This window comes from Mustela lutreola, chromosome 5 (assembly GCF_030435805.1).
Source record: "Mustela lutreola isolate mMusLut2 chromosome 5, mMusLut2.pri, whole genome shotgun sequence".
Classification (NCBI taxonomy): domain Eukaryota; kingdom Metazoa; phylum Chordata; class Mammalia; order Carnivora; family Mustelidae; genus Mustela; species Mustela lutreola.
The window spans coordinates 107,504,502-107,524,023 of record NC_081294.1 but is presented as its reverse complement, the minus strand read 5'-3'; the positions used below and the strand labels follow the sequence as shown (position 1 = coordinate 107,524,023).

Below are 19,522 nucleotides of genomic sequence, written 5' to 3'. Positions count from 1 at the left end.
GCACAAACAAGCAACCAATAACATCTGGACAGGAATCAAAGGGAGAGGCAGCTCATGAGTGCTTTTCCTCCAGGTGCATTGAAAAAAAAATGACTTATTCAATATACTCGGCCTTCCAGCATTTTTCATTAGAGATGTCTTTTTTCAAACTTAGACAAGAGCAGTCTAAGTTTGTAGAAATAAATATTTATGCATAATACTACTTTTCAATCAAAAGGCCTTTCAGAAATAAAATACTAGTTACAGAAACATTTGTTTGCATTCTCACATATTATAAAGCTCTAGTCAGTATTTTTTTCATGAATTCCAAATACAAGAAAAATACAAAACAAGACATCTAACAACCAAAACTGCAACTCAGCAAGCAATTCAATTTACTCCGGTGCCCATCTTTCAGGTATGTATAATGGAAAGCAGCATATAAGGCAGGAGAGAATTCATAAACACAGCCCTCCAGAGTTACAATGGCTAGGAGTGACAAGCGTGCCAACGTGTACCTGTAATAAACAAGAGGATGAAACCCATGCATGAGGAGGGAGGGGCCTCAAAACAAGGAGGAAGTTAAATTCGTTCTAACCGGAGGGAAGGGGAGAGTAAGATAAGAAGAAAATTGTAAAAGGCTCCCTAGAGGAGTCTGACCTGAGCCTGGAAGGACAAGCCAAACTTTGATAGGCACAGAAGGGATGGATAAGGGCAATCCCTGTCCCCAAGCTGGGGACAGTGCATGGGAAGGCACGGAGCCAGGCAAGGGCCAGGAAGGCAGGAAGCCATGTGTGAGCACACTCTGTGCGGAGGAACCGAGGGGGTTAGGAAGGCCTCATGTTTTTTAGCATTAGCTTTAAAGAAAAATCACTATCAAAAGTCACAAATGAGAAAAGTTATCATTTCCTAAAATATACTTCCAAACATTAACATATATGTCATTTCTCTCTCTGTAAATAAATCATGGAAAACAGAACAGCACGCGTTACATTTTTTCAAGTATTTTGTGCAAAAAAATGTATGTTTGCAGCTCAAACAATGTCTTGTTTGATGAGGTAAAAAAAAAATGCTAAGCAGCACATTTTGTAGGCAACGGAAATGCAAATATCTTCAAGCGATAATGGCACATTAGGAACAGAAACCACATTAAAGGTTAATCCTAGTTCTAAAGGTATACGCCACCAAGTTCAAAGTTATGAATGTGCTCAACGTATCGTCACAAACCAACACCATGGGGCATGCTCCCTTCCCTCTGAACACCTGAGCAATGAAAAGGGACTTAGGATGAGGTTCTGGGCCATGAAGGGAGATGCGCTGTGAGGCTGCTGCTTCTCTACTGTGTCAACATTTCAGAAGCTTCGTATACTAAGTGATGCTGGCAAAGCACCCATCCCACAGACAAGACACATTCATCGTCACCCAAGCCTGACAGGGGTCAAGAGACATTTCCCTGTTCAACTAGAGTTGCCAAGGGGATCAAATCATATCATGTGGGGCTGATCCAGAAGTGCTGATGAAGAAGGGGAACAAGAGACAGCTGTGTTCACTTCGGACCTTGTCCCCACTGCTATGTGAGAGGGCTTTGAGTAACGCAAGTTTCTCTTGGGCCTTGGCCTGCATATCGTCGCCACCCGGCACTGCCACTCTCATCGGCCAGACCGAGCTGTCCTCCTTGGAGCTGTAGAGAATGTCTGGTCCACTGAGGAGGAGAGTCCAGTCAGAATGTAATTTACTGTCCCACTCGTGCTTTACTATTATTGTGTTGCTGTTTTTCATGGCCCCTGAAAAGAAACAGCACAAAGGTGGGCCTCAACCACAGCCTCGGTCAAGGCCATGGGGCTGTCCTGCATGGACAGCATCAATCGCACAGCTACGTTAAACCTGCTCCAAAATGCCTTCCGGGATCTGCCGGTGATAATGTGACAGTCAGAGATATCGCCAAGACCACGGGCCCACCGAATGAGGACTTACCTTGGCGGATGAAAGTCTGGCTGGTGTCCAGCAAAATATCACAGCCCTCTACGATCATTCTTTCTATGGCAAGGTTCTTCCTTATGTTTTCAGTGTCGCTCACTTCATCGTGCATTATCCTGTCAAGACACAGCACGGACAGACCACAGGGAGAGAGATCTATAGCCTGAGCCGGTACGCAAAGAGTGCTACCTGGGAAGCTCAGTGTTGAACTTGGATCAGTGTGACTGGGGCTGTGGGGAGAGCAGACCTCTAAGCTTCAAGCGGTCATGACCCAGACCAAAGCCAATGTACGTTACGGTTCTAAATGACAAGTGGGCCAGCAACCAATGAGCACCCTGGGGATGCTGCTTATAAATGCAACAGGAAATCAACCCATTATTTTATGAACACCTTCCTTCACTGAAATTATAATGCCATTTCTTAGAGGTGGAACAAATTAGAGAACTCTATACTATTTATTCCATATAAGCTAAAGGAACACAGATGTAAATAATTCACTGAAACAGTGAAAAGTCATAAAAAATCCAAAATACACATTCTCTAGCTTCTTGCCAAATATGAACACAAAGACACAACTAAAAATAATTTTCCTATTATGCAAAGAGAAATGTTAACATTTTCAAACTTAAATCCAAATGCACCTATAATCTTAATTACATAAACCCACATGCTATAAAAACATTTTCAAAGGTGTATTTTATTCTTGGTTAAAATTAATGTGTATACTGATTCAGCACCATCTGAAGGGCTAGCGTTTCATATTCAGGCGAATCTGAGAAGCTGGACTATGTCTTGCTTCTTGTTCCCTAGACATATATATATATACAAATATATATATTTGTATATATATATACACACACACACACATATATATATAGTAGATTTCCACAGAGACTAGTGTGCTGCTTTCTTGAAACAAGCCTTTATCATACATTCTCCACATACCTGGACAGTTCCTCTAGTTTCGATTTAGCAAACTCCAGACTTTTCCTTTCCACGTGCTCGTGGGGTGTATGAGCGAGGAGTTCATGAAGTGTGATGATATACCTAGGGATCTAAACGCAAATAAGGGCCAGCATGAGCAAGAGGTCAGGATGAGCAGCCCTGGGACGTTCTCTCCTGGGCCGTCAACATGTCTGAGAAGCGCATCTCTACTTCTACAGTTTTGAAACGAACTATGCTTCAAGCTTCACACACACACACACACACATTCATCAAGAACACTAGAGAAGAGTGACAAAACATTATGTTCCAGAGAAACACTTGTTTCTTTAGTTTTTTTTAATATAATCATATATCTCTTAATCATAAGATTTGAAAATTGGTTCATAGGGAAACATGCACTGATTATCAAGTCATGTAAGCTTTATTTTAGATACATTTATTCATGATTTTTTTTTACCGGAGAGAGAGAGAGAGAGCGTGAGTGAGAGGAGGGACAGACAGAGAGAGAGAGAGGGACAAGCAGACTCCCAGCTGAGCAGGGAGCCCCACATGGGGCTCAGTCCCAAGACCCTAAGATCATAACCTAAACCAAAGTCAGATGCTTAACTGATCGAACCATCCAGGCAACCTCACAATTTTTGTTTTTAATTTCACAATCCTACTGCAATGTTCTCTTGAAGAATAAAAACTTGAGAGAAGATATATTCACCTTTATCACATTCTCATCCTACTTTACCTTAACTCATCCTTCTAGCAGTAAAAATATGGTTTAATTACATTATTTACTTATACTTTTGTTTCTAGATAAACTATCTGAATTCTGTCAAAAGCAGAAACTCCACCAGCCCAATGAAGGTTTTAACAGAACTCATAGAGGTGTAACACAACTCATAGTGATCCTACATATTCATTTCCTACTGGCTTACAAACTAAAATTTCTTAGAAAACTGGGGCAGTGGAATTAATTTTAATAACAACATGCTTGGGGCACCTGGGTGGCTCAGTGGGTTAAGCCTCTGCCTTCGACTCAGGTCATGATCTCAGGGTCCCTAGATCAAGCCCCGAATCAGGTTCTCTGCTCGGCAGGGAACCTGCTACTTCCTCACTCTCTGCCTGCTGCTCTGCCTATTTGTGACCCTCTCTCTGTCAAATAAATAAATAAATAAATAAATAAAATATTTTTTTTTTTTAAGATTTTATTTGTTCATTTGACAGACAGAAATCACAAGTAGGCAGAGAGAGAGAGGAGGAAACAGAGAGCCCGATGCGGGACTCGATCCCAGGACCCCAAGATCATGACCTGAGCCGAAGGCAGCGGCTTAACCCACTGAGCCACCCAGGCGCCCCTAAAATCAATCTTAAAAAGAATAAAAAATAACATGCTTGAACACAGGTACTGTAACACTGCCCACTATGGGTCAGATTGGAGCTCGAGGTTGGAGGGGGCAGCCCAAACCTTCACAGCAACGTAAGGGTTATTTCCCCATTTTATAGAAAAAAGGTGGCAACAAATTGTGAAGCTTTGTGTCTGGTAACTTGCCCAAGGTAGTCTCACAGTCAATGCCAGAGCCAGCCATCATAATGGCTCTCACTGGTGCACAAGCCCATCGGGTCTCTTCTGTGGGGCCTGGCGTCTCACTGGGTGGGCCCTCAAAAGGACTTCTGAGAATGAAGGAAGTAACACAGCCTCCCAGGGTGCCGTGGCTAGCGCCTTCCATCCTGTCCCGAGGTGTTGGCAGCTCAGTCCACAGGTCTGCTTTTGCTCTCGTGCAGGTGGTGGCCTTCGCTGGGTTACTCAGTATCGTCTGCTGAAGGCCCATATTTATGCATGAGCACAAAGGGCAGTGCCATCAGCACAGTCATGGATCTGCCCCGATACTCTGGGACTGCGTCCTAGGAGATGTCATCACATCAAGGTTTTGGAAGCACAGATGGACTCCGTAGAAGAGGGAGATCCCTCCCCCTGTACAGCATGGGGAGGACCCTTTCTGTCTCTCCATTCCATAAAACCTTCCCTGGTAAAGGCCCCTGGGATACGTAGACTTTCACACATCTCTTCTGCACAACGCCATGATGGATACCAGTTTGCTTCTAAGTCAGCAGTCCTCCAAGAAAATCCAGGCAATCAACAGCTAATGCACTACATTTTTCATAACAAAGAAGGCAGGAGTGGGAGAGCCTGACACTTATAATGCAGGCACTGAAAACCCACAAAACTAAGTTTAGTCAATAGCTTCATGATCTTCCCCCATTAATTAAATCTATTTTAGAGAGCTCCTTGGCTAAGATTCAAGTAGATGGATTTGAAATTCAGCGACTGGCCCTTTCTCCTTTCTGGTGGAGGAACAAACAAGCCTAAAGCTGCTAAAAAGCTGGGCAAGAATGTTCTGCAGAGAAGTGGACGACTCTCCACAGAGCTCATGTGTATATTCAAGAGCCGATTAGAAATCCGTTCCCCACCAGAAACCAAGAATCACAGTAAGTGCACTCCAGACGAATCTTGATTCTCCTTTCAGTTATGGAACAATACTTGTCACTCTGTAGACATTAATTAGCTTGCTCTCCAATGACAGGGACTAGGTGGCCAGAGCTGCAAGTGGCTACTTTCTGGAGAACATCTCACAGTACTGTCCTCATTGGGGGCAGACTGCGTGATTGGCTTCCCAATGGGCTCATGAGCGGCTGAAGCCAATTTAAACAGTACCCATTAAGCCACTGTCTTTGCTAATTAAAAATTATATTAGTGACTACATTATCTTCCATAACAAATTTTTTTCTTGGCAACACTTGGACTTACTGGTCTGATAGTTCAATTGAGAACAAACTGAACTATCATCCAAATTCTACAATTCCTCCATGCTTCTATAGCTCAACATAGGACATTAACAGTAGCAATGGACTTGACAGAGAGGCCAGAAATCACACTTTTCTCTTCTTGGTTTTTTTTTTTTTTTTAATTTTTTAAGATTTTATTTATTTATTTGGCAGAGAGAGAGAGAGACTACAAGAGAGGGAACACAAGCACAGGGAGTGGGAGAGGGATGAGCAGGTTTCCCGCAGGAGCAGGGAGCCAGATGCAGGGCTCGATCCCAGGACTCTGGGATCATGACCTGAGCCAAAGGCAGATGCTTAATGACTGAGTCACCCAGGTGCCCCACACTTTTCTCTTCTATATATACACAGGCTAAAGCTGCCAATTGGCTCTCCCCTGTGCCCACACCAATCTCTGCCACCATGTCTAGACTCAAGAAGTCTGGCCAGAGGGCCCTTGGTGGGTCAGGCCCCTCCACGGCTGCCTTATACCAAAAGAACCATAGTGCCTCCGCCTCTGGCCTCCACTAGAGCAAGGTGGAGGTGGCGACGTACCATGGCACAGGAAAGCAGAGGGAAGTAGCAACTTCATCTCAGGTGAATATTCAAAGGGAGAGTTGTGAAAGTCACATGGAACATTCAGGGAGGTACCTGGCTCCCTTTAGAGGAGTTAGACCCTCTGAGGGAGCCAACGCTTCCATGACTCATTTGTGAAAGAACTCAAAAGGAACAAGAAGGACAGATTGAATCTAGTGACAGAAAACCTTCAATCTTCTAGAAAGGGCAATTTTCCCCCAAGTGTCCCATAGGGTCACTCCTATGGAGGGAGAAGGCAGGAAGGAGACACCAAGTCAACAAGACAGAGAAGAGACATCCAAGGAGAATGAGGCTTTTAGGAGCAAATTCTGATGGTTTTCCCTCTTGCTCTGTTCAAAATAGTTATAGGGAAGCAAATAAATAAACAGCACAATTCCGTGTTCTTTCAATTTGTACATTTCTTGCAGACTGGACAAACTTAGCTAAATTCAAGTTTGAGGTTTCTCCAAGAACAATGGCTCTCACAACCAGTGCCTTTGGTCTGGAAGAAGCCAGAGAATCTCAACATCGGACCCTTCAGCTAAATTCTAGGGTTTGAGGCCACCGCAGTGTTGGGGTAAGGGTTCTTGGACAAACACCAGGCTCCTTGCAGTGCCACATAGTTACCCAAACTTCCAGAACCGATATAGTCCCCCTGGGATCACAGAGTCAGATGGGAAATGACTAGAGCTCAGGTGCCTCAATTTTAAGAGTAAGAAAACAAGATTTAGATTGGTTCATTTATTTTCCTCAATGGTACAACTAAAGAGTGAGCAAGACATCCAAGTCTCCTAAAGATTCTCAGTCCAATGGTCCTTTCCTGCATTATGGGAATTCCTTGGCATCAATGAAAACCAAGCTATTCTCACGGGGCTTATACTCCAGGGCAAAGGAGGGCGTGTGGTAGGAGAGTATCTCAACCTTTGTAAGAGGATCTGAAGGGCTTTCCAAGGACCTACAGTCTACTGTGTTTGGTCACCTCTCTTAACGTGCAAGTGCAGTTGCGGCATTGTAGAACACTGAGAGAATGACACCGAGAGGAAATTAAATAGGGTTTGGGAAGACATAAATGGGCTGTCAGAAAGGGAGCCAGGTACCTCGCTGAATGTTCCATGTGACTTTCACAACTCTCCCTTCTAATATTCACCTGAGATGAAGTTGCCAAAAAAATACAATTTGGGGTATTTTAATCATAAAGGTAACTGCCAACAACTCAAACAGAATCTCAGAACATTGTACCAAATAAGTTTGTATCACTATAAGTAAAAGCTTAAATTACAATTTTTATAAGGTTAAAAAAAAACAACTTTTTTTTGTGTTGAAGTTTTTCTTGCAAAATATTTCCTCAGAAGGGCAAAGAGTTCAAACAAATCCGTCCCATGAAAGAACACAATAACATTATACAGTTTCACTCTATTTAAGTTGTTTCAGATGCATCCTTTTAGTTTTTAAAAATCTTACTAAACCTCTGTGGTGACTGCCAAGATTTCAAGTAGGACAGACAAACTCTAGGACCATCAACCATGAACCAGAACAACATTTCTTCCTAAGGCTCCAAGACGATCAGCCAGGGTCAGCGATGCCTGTTCTGGGGGGAGAAGCTGTCCGCAGAAGCCCTGACACATGATTGAGAGAATCGGTTTACCACATGACAGCCTGGGGACCTGGCCAGAAGCCCCATAAATTCCACAATGAGAACACTCAATGCCTGTCCAAAAGAACAGAATCGACACTTTTCAAAGGAGCAGGAGCTTCAATCCACATTTTGGCCTCTGCGGTCCTCACTCAAGGCCTCTTAGCGGGAAAGCCCTAGATACAGGCAAGAACACAAGTGTGCCTAAGCCCTCGGGGGTGCGACGAGCTCCAGCCTCAGTACGGCAACCCAACTAGGGGCCAAGTACGCCCCAGTCCAGTCAGTGCTCCAGATGCTGTGTGTCCACAGCCCGTGACCCGGCACGTCCTCCTGTAGCTCCACAGAGCTCCAGACCAGCTCCAGACCAGCTTCGACAGCCACTTGAACAGGGCGGAGAGGCTGGGCAGGAAAACAAAGCCTCTCCGGGCAGCCCTCCACCCCTCAGGCATCTTTCACGCAACCAGCAGATACTGAAAGTTTTGCTGAGCGTCCTATTTCTGTAAACCCAGTAATATTTTTAAACATGCTGGAGGAGGAGCCTCCATGGAAGAAGTCTGTGTGGAATCTTTCTGTAAAGAGAAAATTGTGCCACTTTGCAAAAAAACCCTTCCTGATTTAATTGCTTCCAAAATGCCTGGTTTTTAAAAAAAAAAAAAAAAAGCCTGCCTTTCCTCCCTGTACTACACAGACAGAAAATGTGTGGCCTGTATTTGTTTATCTCAGTGTCATGCTCAAGATGACAGATGATGTACTTGGGCCCTAATTCCCCACAGGGCACCCCTGCACACCTCGCTGTGGTCACCTGAGGTATCAGCACCAACCAGACTGCCATCAGTGACTTACACAGTGCGTCCCAGATGACGTACCTGAAACATTGGATAGGTCAGGAATGTTTCCAGCATCCTCCCCTCACAGGCAGGGTTGGCTTCATACTGTTTTAAGAGTTTGTCAAAATCTCTGTTTTGTTTGCAGTTGGCAAGCACTTGGAGGCTGTACTGGTGGTTACGCACAAATTCTTGATAAATGTTCAACATGGGGAGCAAAATATCGAACAAATCGGCTGGAAAAGAAAAGTGAACAAGGCAGTTTCTCTTTGTGCTCGGTAAATTATTGAAGGGATGAGAAGGGACTCTGTTCACTCCACAGACTGGCTGAGAGTGGCTCCCAGCCCCAGGGTCACATGTGCACAGGCACAGGGTCTCCAGTTCAGACGCATGAATGACCAATCTGGTAGAGTACCCCTGGGGAGCCAGGCACCACGCGAGCCCCACAGGCGCCATGACAGGCCAGGGAAAAGGGCTGGAGGGGCACTGAAACCTGGTACCCAAGGAAGCTCACAGGTCAACAGGGAAATTCAGACAGCGTAGGCTGAATGATGTTGAAGCAATTTTACTTTAATTGTTGCCATATTAAGAGAAAATCTTCTATCTTTAAAGCATGAACTTACCTAAAATTAGAGTAGGCCAGTTTGCTATCCTTGCCTTCAATCCTTGGTGAAATATTTCATGAAGGAACATGATCGTTTCACTATGAAAAAAAAAAAAAAAGTGGGAAAATAATACAATCCAGTCATTGTAAAATGTCTATTTTGTTAAAGAAGCCCACTGAGTTTTTTTTTTTTTAAGATTTTATTTATTTATTTGATGACAGAGATCACAAGTAGGCAGAGGCAGGCAAAGAGAGAGAGAGAGGGGGAAGCAGGCTCCCCAAGGAGCAGAGAGCCCAATGCGGGGCTCGATCCCAAGACCCTGGGAACATGACCTGAGCCGAAGGCAGAGGCTTTAACCCACTGAGCCACCCAGGTGCCCCATGAGTTTTTAACACCTTAATAAATACATGATATATATGTCTCCCAGGGCCTCCAGACTGTAGACCAAATAATAACATGGATTGTACTAGCCCTCAAAAAGCAATGTACCTTTCAGACTATTTTTTTTAAAAGATTGTATTTATTTATTTGTTAGAGAGGGAGCACAAGCAGGGGGAACAGCAGGCAGAGGCAAAGGGAGAAGCAGGCTCCCCGCTGAGCAGGGAGCCCAATGCGGGGTTGGATTCCAGGACCCTGGAATCATGACTCGAGCCAAAGGCAGGTGCTAAACCAAACGAGCCATCCATAAGTCCCCCCTTCAGACAATCTTAAAAATTGGGGGCAACTGGGTGGCTCAGTGGGTTAAAGCCTCTGCCTTCAGCTCAGGTCATGATCTCAGGGTCCTGGGATCCAGCCCCGCATCGGGCTCTCTGCTCAGCGGGGAGCCTCCCTCCCCCTCTCTCTCTGCCTGCCTCTCTGCCTGCTTGTGATTTCTGTCTTTCAAATAATAGATTAAAAAAAAAAAAAATTGAAGGAAAATTCTGAGCTAAGCTTCAAATACTGGAAGACAGTAAGTACCAAATCATTGTCATATAACTCTCTTTACCAACTTATAATAGAAACATCTTTCTACTGTTAGAATGTAGCACTTCAATGAATAATCAAAAAATTAGCTGTGATCCTTTACCATTTAGATTTGATTCTAGATCCTAACTCAGGGAAAGGAGTCTCTCTTTCATTAAAATAAGTTTTGACAGGAGACAGGGGAAAAAATCTATAGCAAAGATTTGGCAGAACTCTACTGTAACCACTCCTCAGACTCCCAGAAGGAAATGTGAAAGAATCCTCTGAGAAGGACAAAGGCTACATGGAGATACTAAAATATGAACATGAATATAGATCCAATGCATAGAGATCCAAATTTCTTAAAAGTTCAAGAAGAGTAGTTACCAAAGCAACTTTTGCTTTCTCCTTATTACAATTAACCCACTGGCGTGAGCCTCTACAACCTTTTCTGAACTAGCACATCCACAGAATCAAATACAGACTCATTCATGTAAGTGAGACTCTTTGGTTTGCTGAAGTCAAATTCCACTACATAAACATCAGTGGGAAATCCTTAACTTTTTCTAAATGGCCCCTGAAACAAAACACCCACTGCTTGAAGATAAAATTTATATTTGTTTTATAGAAATGTTAACTAAGTGGTGTTTGCTGTTCAAGGATTTCAACCAAAACTAGTTTGGTGGGTATTGTATATATTAGGTCTTTTTTTTTTTTTTTAATTGTGTATGTTAGTCACCATATAGTATATCATTAGTTTCTGATGTAGGTTCCTTGATTCATCATTTGCATATAACACCCAGTGCTCCATGCAATCCATCACCATGCTCATCCTACCCCCAACCCCTCTCCCTTCTAAAACCCTCCATTTATTTCCTGGAGTCCATAGTCTCTCACAGTTTGTATCCCACTCCGATTTCTCCCCTTTCATTTTATCCTTCTTCTAATGTCCTCCATGCTATTCCTTATGTTTCACAAATAAGTGAAAACTATATGATAATTGACTTTCTCTGCTTGACCTATTTCACTCAGCATAGTCCCTCCAGTCCCGTCCATGCTGATATAAAAGTTGGGTATTCATCCTTTCTGATGGAGGCATAATACTCCATTGTATATTTGGGCCATATCTTCTTTATCCATTCGTCTGTTGAAGGGCATCTTGGCTCTTTCCACAGTTTGGCAATTGTAGGCACTGCTATGAACATTGGGGTACTTATGGCCCTTCTTTTCGCTGAATCTCTATCTTTGGGGTAAATACCCAGTAGTGCAATTGCCGGGTTTATTAGCCTTTAACCTCCATTCCGTCCTCCCTCTAGGTGAACAGGATGGAGAGCTAAAGCTGTGCTCCCCAGCCTCCCTTGTAAAGGCGGTTCTGGATAGAGGTTCAGTTCCACCATTTGCACCGAACAGATGCACTTGGTAAGGCATGGAAAGCAGGAGCAGAGGAGACCTTCCTGTTGCTGAAAATCAGTCGTGGAGATGTGCGTGTTTTAGAAGCCATTCCAGCACCCAGCTTCACTGTCCTCGTTTCTAGGCAACAGCTTCCTGGACCTGAGAGGCAGATATGGTGGCAATGGTGGTGGCTGTACTCTGCTAACCGCTGAAGCAGGTATACGGTGCTATGCCCTTGAACTCAAAGCTCCAGGGACAGCTCCCTGACGTGACTCCTCCAGCTTCTCCAAAAACTTCTGTAAGCAGTGAACTCCCTCCACTCTGAGAGGGGCTTCACCTTCCTACATTGAAAATGTATGTAACTGATATATCTACTTTCATATTTTGATACCTGGGTGATTAGAAAAGAGATGAAACAATCCTGCACGTAGATAGGGAGGTTTTTTGTTGGTTTTTTTTTTAAGTATAAACTTTGCTGAAATTCAAAAAAAACGGGCCATCAGAGTGGCTCAGTTGGTTGAGCATCAGACTCTTGGTTTCAGCTCAGGTCATGATCTCAGGGTCACGAGATCGAGCCCCTCATCAGGCTCTGCACCTGCAGAGTCTGCTTGTCCCTCACCCTGTGCCTCCCCCCATTTGCTCACTCTCTCGCTCATAAATAAATTTTTAAAAATCTTAAAAAAAAAAAAAAGAAATTTAAAAAAAAAGACCTGCCATAACTGGAAGCCTTTACCTTCCACTTAAAGGTAAGGAAAGGAATCCAGTTAAATAGCAGCAATGACAACACCCTATAAGCAAGCCTCTGCTTTAAAAACATACGTCTTCAGTATGTTAGCTTGAATTAAAAGTAAAAACTTCTTTAAAAGCAAAAAAAAAAAAAAGTGGAAAAATAAAAACACAGATCTTAAAAACAAATAAATAAAAAAAATAAAAACGTACCTCTTCAAATGCCCATTAAGGACGAGGGATAGTAAACAATTACTAACTGTGTGAAGAGCTGATAGCCTTGCCTTCCAAGAAGTGGCACAGCACATCCTGAATCTGAATTTTAAACAATATGACAAGCCTGGCCTTCCAGATGGCAGATCAGGCAATCCAATGGAAACCAATCCCCAGAGGTGACCTAAGACCAATGCGGTGGTCTGCCAACGTCATGAGCAGAGTGCCATTTACCTGACTAGTCTCACTGCAAAGTTATGACCACCAGCCTAACAGAGCAATGTAGGCTCTTCCAGCTGCCTAGCAATTATACTGCATTATTTTACACCTTTTCTCTCTTATCTAACCCCAGCACTTTCCTTCTATTAGCACCATGACCACATATCCTTGCTTCCTAATGGCATATGTGTCAAGGTACTATTCTCTTCTTCTCTGTGCTCTCAACTTGACTTGAACACCATGTTCTATCCACTTATGTCTATGCAAGCTTATTGCTCCAGAAATTTCTCCCTCTCTCCTATATCATTGCCCACTTGCTCTCAGTGTAATTTTTATCCCATCTTGAAACACAAACACACTTGTTTATACTTTTAAATTTACCGCCAAGAAACATCTTGTTTACTGGCTCCTCTCTACAGCAACACTGAGTTTTTTATACCAACTCTCTCCAATTATTATCCTTCCCCCCATTATCTCTTAAGTCCCCTCCAATGAGTCTTTGGCCCCTCATCAAAGTTACCAAAAAGTTCAGTGTTAAACCCACGGCCAGTTCTCAGTTATCATTTTATTTGACCTTTTTGACATAGCCCTCTCTTGCCTTGGTTTCCGGGACAACCCCTTCTGCCGGGTTTCATTCTACAACCCTAACTTACCCTCTTCACTCTCTTCTGCTGGTTCCTCATCTTCTTAATCTCTAAATGTTGGACTATCCCAAAGCTCAGTCCTTGTTCCTCTTCCTTCATTCATCTGTGCTTACTCCCTTGGTACTCTCATGCAGACCAACAGCTTTAAATACTCTTTATATGCTATTGGACCCCCAAATCTGTATCTCCAGCCCAAACTCCTTCCCTGAACTCCAGACTGATATCCAATCTCTGTTCACTTGATTTCTCCATCTGGATGGCTAAAAGCCTCTCATGCTTGAGAGGTCTGAGACTAAAATTTCTTTATCTTTCCCCCTAACCCTGTTTATACCTCAGTGTTCTCCATTTAGTGAGTAGTTAACTCTATGCTTCTAGTTGTTCAGCCCAAAAACCTTGGACCTTGCTCAAAACCCCACATCAAACTCATCAGGAAATTTCATTGGCTCTATTTAAAAATATACCCAGAATCCAACCATTTATCACGGCCTCCATTACAATCACCCTTCGCCTATATTGTTGGGATAGCCACCTAACAGGCCTCCCTGCTACAGTCATCTCTCACCTGGTTTATTGAAATAGCCACCAAACTGATTTCCCTGTGCTTGATTCCCAACAGAGAAACCAGAGTGAGATTTTAAAACATAAGTTATATGATGCTACTTCTCTCCTCAAAATGCTACCAGTATCTGCCCATCTTATTTACAGTAAAAACAAACATCTTTACAATGTCCAATGTTACCACTTTTCATCCACATGGACCTTGGGCAGTTGGTCAATCAAGCAAGCCAGGTCTGCCCCAGCTTCAGGCCTTTGTACAGGTTGTCTCCTCCTCTGTGTCACTCTTCACCCAGATAGCCCAATGGCTTGCTTCCCCATCAACCTCAAGTCTTTATTCAAATATCAACTTATCTCTGAGGCCTTTCCAAAGGCTGGCTAGAGAAAAACTATGGCACATTCATATAATGTAAAACAATGTAGTGATTTTTTATAAAATAGAAAGCTCTTTAGATGTCAATATGAGAAGATGTCCAGAATATACCGTTAAGTGAAAAAGGCAACTACATGTTAAAATTCATTGACTTTGTGTAAGAAGGGGGAAAAGCTAATACTCTATATTCATATCTGATTGGATATACACCAAGAAACACTAGAGAGGTATATAAGAAACTAATGAAAATGGTTAAAAACAAAAAGTGGGGTATATGTGCTGGGCAGAGACAGAGTAAGAGTTATTTGATGTTTTCGTGTTGTTTGAATTTTGCACAATGTAAATGTATTATGTATTCAAAAATAAATAAATTACTAAATTTTACATAAAACACCCAGGCACCCCCTTTCTCCCTTCTCCTCTCCTCTTGATTTTTTATCACAACACTCATCACCACATAATATACTACATTTCACTTATTCACTATTCACTTCTTTACTTATTCACTATTCATTATGTCTCTTCCCACATCACAATTTAAGCTCCATGAAGGCAAGGATTTTTGCTTTGCTCACTGATGAATCCTCAGCAGCAAGGACACTATATGTAGTGTATAATATGTAGAAATAAATTCACTACAGATTCTTGGGTTCTCTGTTAGTTATTGTTCTTTCTAAAGTACGTCTGTATAAATTAAATGTAAAGACCCATTACTCACTTCACTTCCCTCAGTTTATGAAGCAGATTATCATTCCCAAAAAACACACCCACACAATGACAAGAAAATACATGTCAAATAAAGAAAAAAACCAGAAAACTAGATGCCATGATTCAAGATAAAGACATGTAAATTTGGGCAAATAATGAAACACAAATGACAGCTTTCTTATTTTCAGTATCATACACTCTCGAAGTTGAATTTATAATACCTATTCTTTTAAGAGTAAAGTAAAACTTCTTTTAAGGAATAGAAATTTTTTTTCACATGACTTTTTGATTCATGCCAAGACAAACCTGTTGAGAAAAATGCTGCTGACATCATCATGGCTGATGGGAGGTTTCTTGGAGCTGGCCGCCATTCTCAGGGGCCGGAGGAAGCCATTGACCAGGATGTAGAGCTGGTGAACATACTCTGACTCGGCTTCAACCATGGTGAACACAATCTGGTTTCTCTTCCTCATACTTTCAGCATGAGGAGAACAAATGTAATCCTGCACAATAGTCTTCCATTTCCTTCTACACAACCATCCTCTCATGAAGCTCTGAACCTACAGAACAGCAGAAAGATCTCAGGGAGCGGCAAGACTGTCTTTGGTAAGCCTGTCAGTAAGGGTTTCCATCCCGTGCCACAAAAAGCACCACTTTTTCATTAGTGCATTAATGGTCCATCACTAGAACAAATAATGGCAGGCTTTTTCACATAGCAGGAAAAAATAGGATTTAAAGATAATATTTTTTCTCAACTTTGCAAGTTTCTTCCATAAGCTCTTTAGGACTCCCTGTATGGACACCAGAATAGGATAATATTACATATACAGTTATTAACTTTTTAATAAAGAAAGAACTTAAAGGTGTATTCTTTAACAATATAAACGCAGATATTTTTAAAAAAATTTAATTGTGGTGAAAAGGCACATAACTTAAAATTTACCATCCTAACCATTTTTAAGTGTCTAGTTCAGCAGCATTAAGTATTTCACACTGCTGTACAACAGATTTCCAGGACTTCTCTATCCCACAAAAGTGACACTATACCTATTGAAAAACAACTCCCCACTACTCCCTTCCCTCGGCCCCTGGCACCCACCATTCAGCTTTCTGTTTCTGTGAACTTAACCACTTTAGATAGCTCACATAAGTGGAGTCACATAGTATCTATCTTCCTGTGACTGGTTAATTCCATTTAGTGTAATGTCCTCAAGGTTCATCCATGCTGTACCATGAACCAGGATTTCCTCCCCGTTTCAGGCTGAACAGTATTCCACCATATGTACATTCTGTTTTTCCATTCATCTGCTGATAGACATGGGTGTTGCTTCCACCTCTTGGTTCTTGTGAATTGTTCCTCAGTGATCATGGTATGCAAATATCTCCTCAGGATCCTGCACTCAATCCTTCCGGCTGTATACCCAGAAGCAGGAATGCTGCATCACTGTAATAGTTCTATTTTTAATTTTTTGAGGAATGACCATACTGCTTTCCATAGAAGTTGAACCACTTCACCATACCACCATGAGGGCACAAAGGTTCTAATTTCTCAACATCCTCATCAACACTTATGTTCCAGTTTTTTGACGGAAGTCATCCTAATGGGTGTGAGGTGACACTGCACTGTGGTTTTGATTTGTGTTTCTCTGATGCTGGGTGATAGTGAGCAGCTTTTCTTGTGTATATGACTTCCCCAAAGATCATGTGCATAGCATTTCATCTTTGGAGAAATGGCTATTCAAGTCCTTTGCCCATTTTTAAATCAGGCTATTTGATTTGTTGTTGTTGAGGGTTTTTTTTTAGTAAGCTTAGAAAATAAGTGTTAGCCTCAGCTCGTCTGACCCCTTCTATTTATAGACAAGTAACTAAATTTCGTGGTAAGTCACACAGGAAAGATGCAATCAGACTTGGCATTCTTTTACCTGCTTTTTGTTAACTGCAAGGATTCTCTTAGCTACATAGGGAAAAAAACACATGTTAATGATTTGCAGTGGTGATTATTTTGTGAGAAGAAATGTGAAATATATGTAAAAATCAATTCTGTAGATAACACAATAGCCTCTAACATTGATCTGAGTTTGATTTGAAAAATAACAGACAAACCTGAGAAAGTGCACTGGCCTGTGTATGTTAGCCAACAAGTATTTACTGAACATCTTTCTAGTGTCCAGGTAAATGCCGGGTGCTAACCAGACATGCCTTAACCCAAGGCTCTGCACTAACCTACTGGGTAACTCTGAACTCTTGTCTTCTATTGTCTCACCTATAAAATAATGGACTAAAACAATCTGAAGTCCTTTCCAAATATAAAAATATTTATGATAATTTATTATGATAAATTTATCACATTGTGATATATATATATATATCACATTATGGTAATTTATTAGGGTGGTGATATCTAAGTGGCAGATTCAACAACAAAGCAGATTGCAAATCCACATATAACTGAAAGCATTAAATCATTACCAAATCTCCTTTTATTTTTTAAACAATTTTTTTAAGATTTTATTTTTATTTATTTGCAGGGGGAGAGCATAGAGGGAGAGGGAGAGAAAGAGGCAGACTCCCCGCTGAGCAGAGAGCCTGACAAGGGGCTCAATCCTGGCACCCCGGGATCATTACCTGAGCTGAAGGCAGTTGCTTAACCGACTGAGCCACCCAGGCGCACCCTAATCTCCTTTTAGTATCACTATTATCTGTTCAACACATTGTTACACTTCCTATTTTTTCCCCACTGTTTCACCCATATGACCTAAATTATCATGTGTTTAAACAACCACTCTTCTTTTGCAATGTTTAAAATTCTCTCCTTTACCTACCAATGTTGTCATCATACTGTCAAACTTCACGCAAGCATTCATTAGTTGCCACCCTTCCAACAATAAAAATTAATCACATTTTAACAGAATTATGTGGGGAAGGTATAGGCACATTATTTGGAAAATTCTAACAGGAAGTTTCTCTGTAATTAAATAAAATCCAATTTTGGTTCCCTGAAGATAAAATATTGTGTTGCTATTTGGCAAGATCAGAATAGGAAATCTAATTCATTTGAAACACTCTTTTCCATACAGACATTAAGTTGTTTGGGACATAAAAGACAACAGAATTATTTCCAAACCTACTTAACAAGCTCAAAAGTAATTTTTTAATTGCTTCTATTGAATATTAGAAGGCAGAAAATGTAAAAAGCATTCATCAGTATTATTCCATTTAACAGAAGCATTTTCAAAAAACAACTTAATCGGGTGCCTGGGTGGCTCAGTGGGTTAGGCCTCTGCCTTTGGCTCGGGTCATGATCTCAGGGTCCTGGGATCCAGCCCCACATTGGGCTCTCTGCTTGACAGGGAGCCTGCTTCCTCCCTCTCTCTGCCTGCCTCTCTGCCTCCTTATGCTCGCTCTCTCCCTCTGTCAAATAAATACATTTTTAAAGAAATATTATTAAAAAAAAAAAAAACTTAATCGAAACTTTGGTCAAATAAGATATTTCCTTAGTCAGGTATTGCCTGCTAAGCAAAGGCTGGTTTACTTACTTACTAAAAGACCGGTTTCTACAAAAAAAAAAAAGAAAGAAAGAACTGGAATTTGTATTTTACTGATATCTTTCTTTATACAAAACTTCATACTATGAAAAGATGCTATTGATGCAATAGCATCAATCTTGTATCAAAATAACATAAACCAAATTCAATTTAAAAACTTTTAAGTTCTGGGGCACCTGGGTGGCTCAGTTGATTAAACATCTGACTTTGGCTCAGGTTATGATCTCACGGTTTGGGGATCAAGCCCTGCATTGGGCTCTCTGCTCAGTGGGGAGACTGTTTTTCCCTCTCTCACTCCCCCTGCTTGTGCGCTCTCGCTCTCTCTCTCTCTGTGTGTATCAAATAAATAAATAAAATCTTAAATAATTTTTTTTTAATTCCAGAAGGAAATGGTGTTATTTCACTTTTTAGTGCTTAAAAACTGAAAACATTGCAATTTAGTTCCAAGAAGCATTTCTATTTCAAACTCTGAGCAATATTTGAAGTTTTGCTACAATTTAAGGGGAATAATTATGTAGCACGGAAAACAGGAATAAGGTTCTATGGCCAGACCACCTGGAATGTGCCTGATCTTGTTGGAAAACAGGAATATGAAAAAATTTAAGATGAAATAAAGATCTAAAGATGTGTATCTAAAGAAAGTTCTTGAAGTGTGAAGCTCTTCACACAATGTTAACAAAGCTGAGTAGATGGTTTATAAGAGTATAAAGATTACGGAATTCAAAACTTAGATGTCATAAAATCAAACACGGTAGAACGGAGTTAGTACCAGGGTCTGGTTAACTGCAAAAGTTGTACAGTAATATATGACAGTGAGGCAGAAAGATCTGCTGATTATGTGGATGTTAAGCAAGA

At 41.6% G+C, this 19,522-nt stretch overlaps 1 protein-coding gene across 2 annotated transcripts in view; it reads right to left on the bottom strand.

Moving 5' to 3' along the window:
* Positions 1-19,522, bottom strand: part of RASGRF2 (Ras protein specific guanine nucleotide releasing factor 2) — a 260,071-nt gene that overhangs the window by 132,508 nt on the left and 108,041 nt on the right. For both annotated transcript variants that reach the window (XM_059175372.1, XM_059175374.1), the window contains exons 5-9: positions 15,429-15,682; positions 9,369-9,448; positions 8,788-8,981; positions 2,902-3,011; positions 1,954-2,072 (exon numbers count right to left, since the gene is read on the bottom strand). In XM_059175372.1, the coding sequence (XP_059031355.1) occupies positions 1,954-2,072; positions 2,902-3,011; positions 8,788-8,981; positions 9,369-9,448; positions 15,429-15,682 (757 nt within the window). The remainder of the gene's footprint in view (positions 1-1,953; positions 2,073-2,901; positions 3,012-8,787; positions 8,982-9,368; positions 9,449-15,428; positions 15,683-19,522) is intronic.